This window comes from Chiroxiphia lanceolata, chromosome 18 (assembly GCF_009829145.1).
Source record: "Chiroxiphia lanceolata isolate bChiLan1 chromosome 18, bChiLan1.pri, whole genome shotgun sequence".
NCBI classification, from domain to species: Eukaryota; Metazoa; Chordata; class Aves; order Passeriformes; family Pipridae; genus Chiroxiphia; species Chiroxiphia lanceolata.
The window spans coordinates 6,689,855-6,698,804 of record NC_045654.1 but is presented as its reverse complement, the minus strand read 5'-3'; the positions used below and the strand labels follow the sequence as shown (position 1 = coordinate 6,698,804).

General features: G+C 48.7%; 1 protein-coding gene across 1 annotated transcript in view; it reads right to left on the bottom strand.

The window, feature by feature from the left end:
- Positions 1-4,235: 4,235 nt before the first annotated feature.
- Positions 4,236-8,950, bottom strand: part of MN1 (MN1 proto-oncogene, transcriptional regulator) — a 35,088-nt gene continuing 30,373 nt past the window's right edge. Inside the window, 1 exon segment of the mRNA XM_032705710.1 lies at positions 4,236-8,948. Within this exon segment, the coding sequence (XP_032561601.1) occupies positions 8,890-8,948 (59 nt within the window). The 3' untranslated portion in view covers positions 4,236-8,889.

The window sequence follows — 8,950 nt, the reverse complement described above, 5'->3', positions numbered from 1 at the left end:
AACTGCACACCAAAAACACGGCAGTGAAAGAAGGCTGGGCCTGCAGAGTCCCAGGTGGGAGTTGGCAGGGCTGAAGTGCTCTCAGCCCCAGGAGGGGTGAGCCAAGGCACTGCCAGTTCTGGGTGCAGCTGTGCAGGGTCCTGTGCACAGATCCAGGGTTTATTCCCAAAGGACAGGATTCACTTGACCTGGGCATGAGCTACTCTGCAAAAGGCTTGGAGTCCACCATCAGCTGCTACCTCCTGGGGAGATGGGCAGCATGGGAAAGGCACAGCAGCATCAATGGCAGGCAGCAGGAGCCTGAGACAAACTCAAGATTTTTCTGGGTTTCATCCCAAAACACATTTCTTTGGACTGAGTGATATCCTGAGTAGCTTGGCTGACCAAAACTTGGGAGCCCAAGCCACAGAATTCAGATCATTTAAAAATGTAGGTATTCTAACAAACAACCCGGGAGACCTCCCTAGTATGGGAGGGAAGCATTTTGGGGATAGGTTTCCACAGAAGCAAAATATTTCCCTAGTAGGCTTTTCACCAGAGGAACAAATAAGGTTTCTGAGGCTAAAACATTGGACCACGTGCTCCTTGCACTGTGGACGTGGTGCAGGTGTCCCTCCCACGTCGCTCTCCAGCCCAGCGCCCCAGCGCACAGTGCGGGGCAGCCCTGGCTGGTGGTGCCAGGCCGTGCCAAGCACAGGTTACTGCAGGGTTCCCACACATGTTCGTGTGTTCCAAGCATTCCCACATGCCACAGAAGAACCACATGGAGCATGTCCAGCTTTGTTGTTTCAGCCATACTGTTGAGGTGCCTGTTTACTTGGGAATCATATGTTTTCTGCCCTGGTCCTCACTGTATTCAGAACAGTTACTTAGCTTCAATAAGCCCCTTGTTAAAGCCTTTTCCCTTCTGTAATCTCATCAAACTAACCAAAAGGAGTTTGTTCTGAAATAGAGTCCCATTTTGTAACCTGGCTTCCTGGAGGAGCGCTCCCCATGCGCACCCGGCCCCTCCGCCACAAAAGGGCTCTGCTTGTCCTAGCGCTGACAAAACACTCCCGTCTGTTTGGGTTAGTCAGCAGGGGGTTAATGAAAAGCCCGGCCCTGGGGACTCCCACCTTATCTGCAATCATGAATTTATTGAAGAATGTGTTAATGTGCTGGATTTTATTCATCAGGGGTCAGGGCTTTTCAAATTCTTCCTCCCAGCTCCCCCTCTTTCCATCCCTCCCCAGCAAGCTCACAATGCTGTTTAAACAAAGGACTCCCAACACAAAGAGCAAATTTACACAGTAAAGTTTTCTTGCAAGCCCAGAGCAGAGTCTGGAAGAATTCCAGCTTTATAAAGAGAAAAGGGGGTGGGGGGAAGAAAGGGGGAAGGGAGAGATGGGCATTTTGCAGAGGATAAAAGGAAATTCAGAAAAGTTCCCACCTCCTGAAGCTCAGTGCTGAATATTCTCCATCAGTTAACCCTGAAGCAGGAGGATGTTTCAGCAGGACATGAGCCCTCATAGCACCAAACTTCTCAGCCTCCTCCAACATTGAGACTGAAATGAATGTTTCAACATCACATTTATAGTGACACTTCAACAGCTCTTTTGTCTGTGGATTGCTAACAGGAGCCCCTAAGAGGACACAGCAACCATTTACCAGGGCTCCTCCTCTGTTCCTTTTTACAGGTGTGACCCAGGCAAGATCTAAAAGGAAATAATTAGTCTCAGACATGGCTAATGGTGTCACCTGTCCAAAGCCAAGTGAGAATGCAAAGGAGCCAGGGATCCTACCTCCCACATCCCACCCATGGGCCACGTGCTGTCCTGGGACCAGGGGCTGCCTGGATCCTTCCAGGGGGTCCCTTGCACCACCTGACTGGGCTTGGCAGGTGCACAATCCCACTGCTGCCTGCCAGTGCTGGAAATAGGCAGCCTGGAATCCCCTCCCATCACCTCGAACATTATCCCCACTCCGCAGCTGGGATAAAGGGATGTTTGGTTGGTTGTTTTTATTCTTTTTCACTAAAAGGTTAAGGCCCCTCCCTACTGCATCCATTTTGGTGGTGTGGTAGAGCTCTGTGCGATAGAGAACAGGGCGCAATCCTGCACTAATGAACCAAGGATGACCTAAATGATTTCTTCAGGTCTGTCACCTCCACTTCTGGCACTGTCATTAATGAGCTCTGGCAACATCTCAGAAAGGAGAGCTCAGAACAGACATCACCTCCATCTGCACCTCTGCCTTGCAGGCAGAGCCTCATGGAGCTCACCTGAGCAAAGAGTTTTCAGATATTTTACAAGCAAAATATATGTGATGTTATTGGGCATGATGCTAAAACTGTTGGGAAGGCTACAAACTGGTCCCTGGGTAGGAGAGACGTGTGGCTTTCAGACGTGTGGCCTAGGGACTTTTGGAAATAATTAGTATTAAACCCCATCATAATTCCAGTTTCTAACAATGTTCTCAGCCAAAAGGATGTAATTGACCTAAACTTTCATTCCCGTGTTTATTTACCTTGGTTTTTAGGGAAAGCGAGGTCTTCTGCCATACTCTCACCGCACCAGCAGTGGTCTGCAAGAAGCTCAACGAAGCAGCCTGGGAAAAGGGGGTTTAAAACCTCTGGAGTCACACACAGGAGACCACAAACAGCACCACAACACAGAGTTCTGGCAGGAATCTTGGCTGGCGTTGCCAGGGCAGCGCTGCCCGACTGCTGCACTGCTTTGCAGCAGCCGTGGAGGGGCCGAGCAGATCTCGGCACACGGGATCCAGCTGCACCGCCGATGGATCCCTGACTGCTGAACATACAATACACATTAATAGCGTCTCCTCTGTGACAGGAATGCCAAAGCCTGGTGCAGAAAACAACTCAAAGGACATAATTAAATCAGTTAAATGGCTTGGGGAAAGAGACATGGCTATGACCAGATTTCAACTCTCAGCACAGTCACAGGGCACAGGGAACAACGATTAGGAGCGCAAGAACTGTAAAAGCTCCATGATCAACCACTTGCTTTTCTTTAGTTAATAAACTATAACCCATGCTTAATACAGTCACAGACCAGGTGAGTCCCTGAGCACAGAGCCCCGGGACAAAGGCAAGTGTTCAGGATAGGCAGGTACTGTGCCAGCATCACCAGAGGTGACATTACCAGGGACAAGTAAAGCCAGAGCCAAGAGCAGAAATCACAGGCCGGTCAGTTGATTTTCATCAGTTGTTAATGTAATGTGCAGTGAACAGCGAGCTCCTGCTGCCTTTCTGGAAGCAGAAACTGGGGGCAGAGCGTTGCTGGAGCAGGAGAGGCAGCTCCAGCTGCTGGCAGTAGCAAAGGAGCCTTTGCACAGTGGGAGATCTGGGTGCCGAGAAATGGCCTCGAGCACCAGAGGAGCCGCATGAATCCAACCATTAACACAGCTCGTGGCCAGTTTTACTGAATGACTAAGATAAAGCAGGAGCAGCACTGCAGGGGCAGCAGCAGGGCCAGGGGCTTGGGGACCTGCCTCGGGGGCTGCTCCCACTGCCCAGCAGCTCCAGGCGTGGTCCAGCTCCTCTGAACAAGCTCCAGAGCCACCGGTTGCAAGAGGAGAAAGAAAGGTGCTGCCACAGAGAGAGAGCACAGAGAGAAGAGCAGGATGGCCCCAAAAATCCCATGGCAGCATCTGGGCAGAGCTGCATGGACGTCTCAAACAACCAGCAGCCAAGAGGGTCCCAACCATCTCAGTGTACAGATCGAGCCAGCATCCTTCAGTGCCTCTGGAGACAGGCTGGGGAGAGGTCAGGGCTGACAGTGGGAACGAGGAACACCGGGAGCTCGTGCTGCCCAACAGGTCTGCAGTCCCACAGGAGACTGCCTGGGCAGAGAGGGGAAGGTCTCATCTTCCATGGGCTTCACTGCGAAGCAGGTACTGCACAGCTGCCAGGAACACTGCATTCCTTCCTCTCTCAGGATTAAAAAGAAAATCAAAATTAAAAACCACCAATCCTGCAGGGGTAGAGGGTTGCTGTTGCTGGCAGGGAGGAACTGGCAAAGCCCTGGAGCACTGGCAAAGTGCACCCCAGACCTCCCAGGAGCCCCAGGTGGAGCCACATGTGGGCGAGGGTTTCCCCAGATTATGGGCAAATTTCTCCCCACTATCTCGAGGCCCAGGGCTTACCTGAACATGAACAGTGTCTATTCACTTCTTCACATCCCAGGGGAAAAAGGACTTACTACAAAAATCAACAACACTGGTATGAAATATACAGTAGCCACCATTAACATCATATTTATTGTTATTTAGTTGCTCAGTAAAACATATACAGATATGTACAATATGCAGGAATACAGAAGACTGCACTTTACATATTTAAAAAAAAGAAAGAAAAATAACACTCAATTTCATGAGCTATTGTCACAGTCTTCCAACCAAGCATTTAGGAAATGAATTTAACAAGAATCAAAAAAAAAAAAAAAAGATTACAGGATTGCCTAACACACAGCAGAGTCAAGTTTTCATATTTTACATGTGCAATAACATTTTTCAGAAGAGTTTGCTATGCAGTACGGATTACCAGTGTTTCAGTTGTTTTTTTCTTTTCCATGAACCAAATTCAGTACAAAGAAATAACATCCTTTTGCTTAAGGCTGTTTTAAAGCTGTAATATTCTTGGGTAGTGAATAGTGATAAAGTTACAACTGCCAGAAATCAGAGCCTGCAGTTTCATCAGTCAGAACCTATGAGAGGATGGACTCAAACCAACAATTTTAATAGAGAATTTCTAAGACAAAATTAGACTATTTCCTCCATTAGCCTTAAGCAATAAAGGAGAGACAATTCTATAAAAATGGGTTATGCTCTTACACACCATCCCTTGAACAGCTGTGAATCCAGCAGCTGAGAAAACCTTACACTGCAGCTCAACAAAAATAAGCCAAATGTACCATTTGGTTTTTGCCTCCCACCCTCCCAGTGCCCATCCTGCTGCCCTGCACTCGCCCCACCCTTCTGCCTACTGAAACTGGAATTTTTTGCCTTGCTGGTGGTGCCTGGAAGTCCAATCTTGACCCCAGGTTCTGAAGGCCAGCCAGCACTACCAGTTACCATGGAGGCCATGGGATCTGCACAGGTCCCCAAGTGATCCAGGTGACAGAATTCTGGTGCTCATTCCTGTCCACCTTCACACACAGTGAAAACCTTAACTAAATAACAATGAGCCTAAACCACCTCACTGATGCTCGAATAACAGAGAATGGGTAACTCCAGGAGAAAGTGATCTGGCAATGAGATGTTTTATCACTCCTCCCAATTGAAATGCAAGACAAACTTTGCTCAGTTTGCTATGACACTGTAACTTGCAGACTAAGCACAGGGTTTCTTTTAACAAACACACAGGGAGCCAGGGCACAGGGCCGGGAGGTGGGGGACATCCAGGTTCCCCTGATGCAGCTCCAAGGCTGTGTGGGAGCCTCCAGTGCCGGGCTGGCCAGGGAGAATCCCCATGACAAAGGTAAAGCCACATTTTAGCTGCTGTTTGCAATCCAAAGTGGATTGTGCGTCAGGTACCACCAGTCTTTGGCTTCTTGTACAACATCCCCCATCTGGAAGCCGCATAGGACACACAGGTGGGAGGTTTCACCATCCTGGCTTTGCCCTGGCATTTGGGAAACGTGTAGCTCATAAAATTCTCCCCATTGACCCAGCTCAGACCCCGAAGGAAGTGAGCCTCGGGCATGAGGCTCTGCAGTGAGCAGAGGTCAGACCTCAGTGCAGCTCAGCCCTGCCACCAGTATGCCTGACACACTCAGGTCGATGTTGTCTGTGCCTCAGTTTCCCTCTCCACAAGAGTGCAACTTACCTCTTCCACAACTGGCTTTTACCTACAGCTCTCCAACATGCTTCAGTTGGAATATTATTATTCAGAAGATGACATCATTAATGGGTAAAATTAATGGGTACAATGAAATTACTGCAGGTACCACCAGCTCTGTGACAAAGCTCGAGCCCTCTGCATACACTGTCAGTACCACATTCCCAGGTGATGAGCAGGACATGATGCCTGTCTTGGTCAGGATGTACCGTTTCTGTTCTGATCTTTGGCAAAAAGCAACAAAACCCTAAAAGCACAGGTTTGGTTGGTCCTGGCATCACCACTGGCTGCCCAGGCAGAGCTCGTTCAGTCAAGATCAAAGGGACAGGAGGTTAGCAAGAGGATTGCATGTGACCATATGATTCAGGAGAACTCCCAGACACAGCCAGCTGCGGGTTTAACTGCTCACCTCCTCGACAGTCCTGTTCCGACACACAGCAGCCAAGTGCCACCCCAGCCTCAGAACCGCCTGGCCTCATTTCACAGAATTCCACTGATTTTTAAGGAATGCTTGCTCTCTGCATTCCATGAGAGCGCAAGCGAGAAAGCAAGTTCCAAGTGGATGAGAACAACTGCAAAGGAAGACGAGCACAAGCTGCCAATGATGAATGAGTAGAATGTTGGTCAGACCAAGGTAGCAACAGTTCCACTCAAACGGCGATTTCTCCTTTAAAAGCATCTGAACTCTGCGCTGCCCTGACAGGTTCCTTCCCGTGGCACAGGGGGGCATCCCTGACCTCAGGAAGCCTGAAAAATCCTGGCACAGGAAGAAACTAAAACAAAGCAGCAAGGCAAGGGGCTGCACCCATGCAGGAGTGACACGAGGCCAGAATCGGACAAAATTTTCAGCTGTGACGGAAGACAGTACCGGACCGGGGTCACGCCAGGACCCTCTCTGTGGACCAAGCCCCCCGCAGCAGCACAAGTGCCCTGGTAGGCACAGACCCCCTAGCTCAGCATCCCCCCCATGCTCTGCTGACAGGATTTAAAATCACATACTTGGGTGAGCCAGGACTTGAGGAATCACAGGCAAAGAGGCACCTTCCAGAGGGAGGCTGACAGTGATTCTACCAGGAGATACTTTCTGGGATGGTGATATTTTATTGCAGGTGCAGGAGGAGCTCTGCGCTCCCAGTCACACCCCAACAGAGGTACAAACCATCCCAGCTTTTTGTTCCAAACCAAGCGGGCGTGAGGCAGCTCCACAGCCAATTGCTTCAGGATGGGCAAAAATCCTCATCCTCGTGGCAGCTCCAGCTTCAATAAAAAGTAAAATAATATTGAAAATCAAGATTCAAAACTATCCAAATTTATCCAAAGTCAATTCATTGACCAGACCCATAAATCAATCCATGCATGGTTAATAAGAGCACATTCAAATCACATTTCCAAACACTGCGAGTCTCTCTGAAGCCACATACGACCGAGAGTGAGGATTCCTGACCACCCTTGGCTTTTTAGGCAGAATTTCCTCTCCGTTGGTGTCTACTGAGAATATTACGTCAAAATAATTAAAAACCCAGCACAATCATCAAAGATAAAATACAAAGCAGTCTTCAACTCCATCCCTTCAGCAGGGACACATTTGTGAAATCATGAATAAATAACCCTAGAGAGGCCAACCTTTATTTGGCAGCCAAAACCTAATCCTCCAGTGCTGTTCCTGAGCTCCAGGATCTGCAGGAGGCGAGCTGCCGGCACGGGGCGAGATGGGGCCACTCCTGGGTGCAGGGACACACAAATAATGGACAGTATTACGTAAAACTGCTGGAGAGTCAGACCATCATGTCAGTCGTGGGTTTATCTGGTTTGCTTCCAACTTTCATCTCGAATGAGCATTATCTAGCCCGAGCAGGAAAGCATGGCTTTCCTTTTATTGTGTGCATCCAGCAATGCTGTTCTTCAGTGTGTGGCAGAAGCAGGATCTTGAATGAGTTCTGGGGGGTCTGACAGGGATCTCCTGCACTGGCAGATTAGGAAATGCTGCCCTAGCAGACAGCCCCCTGCATCCCCCAACCTGGGCCATCCCCAGCTGCTGCCACTGCATCAGGACCTGAGGTGGGGGCTGGGGCACCCCCAGACAAGCACAGGGGACACTGGACCTGCTACCAATCAACAGCATCTTTCTGCAGCTAAAAATGGGCAAAAAATGGGCAGGGTACAGGGGATTTTCTTTTTCAGCATCAGTAAACTGGGAACTGCAGGAGCACCACCAGGCCCCAGAAAGCAAGAGGGAGCCTGGACCTTCAGAGGAGGAGATAATGACTCTTGACCATTAAAAACTTCCTGTTAGACTTACATAGAAAAACCCCTTGGTACATTCCCCGCTGTGCCTGAACCAGCCGTTCATGACAGAGCTCCATCCCAGGGCTGGGCCCAGGTACAGAGAAGAAGGAGCGTCCTGGCCTCACCAAGAGGCACAGAGCAAATGAGGCTGAACCTCATTAACAGGAGAACCTCATTCTTTCGGGAAAGGGTAGGTCCATGCCTGAACATTCGACAGAGCATCAACTGCTTGTTTTGTATGTGACTGGCAAAGGCTGGGTGTCAGTACGACATATAATTTAATGCTGACCATTTCACTTTCACTGGTGTTATTCCTGAACTGCTGCTCCTCAGGATCACCATTGTAATAAGCACTGAACAAAGCAAAACAAAACAAAACAAAACAAAACAAAAAAAAAAAGAGAAACAAAGCAAATGAGGAAAAAATGGAGAAGGAGGAGGAGAATCTTTGTCTTATTATGACATACGTGACTTGGACATACGTTGAGATGAAAAAGGAAAAGGCCTCATCTATAAATGTATGCCAAGGTTACAGAATAATGGGAAAAAGTGGTCTAGCAGGAAAATCTTAAGCAAAAGTGTGCTAACTGCAGAAGGGTTAACACTGGTAACATACTGTGGCAGAAGATTAAAAAAAAGTTGAGGTTTACTTTAAATTAACCCTTTCCAGTCCATATGCCACTAAGCAGGTACCAACCTAGAAAAATAGTCCACCTAGCAGTAGCGGCCCTTTGAAATTAAAAAAGAAAAAAAATTTCTTTTGTTCAAGTCAGGGCAGCCACAAAAGTCCCGAATCTGTTGGAGATGTCCGAGTGCAGGGACCCC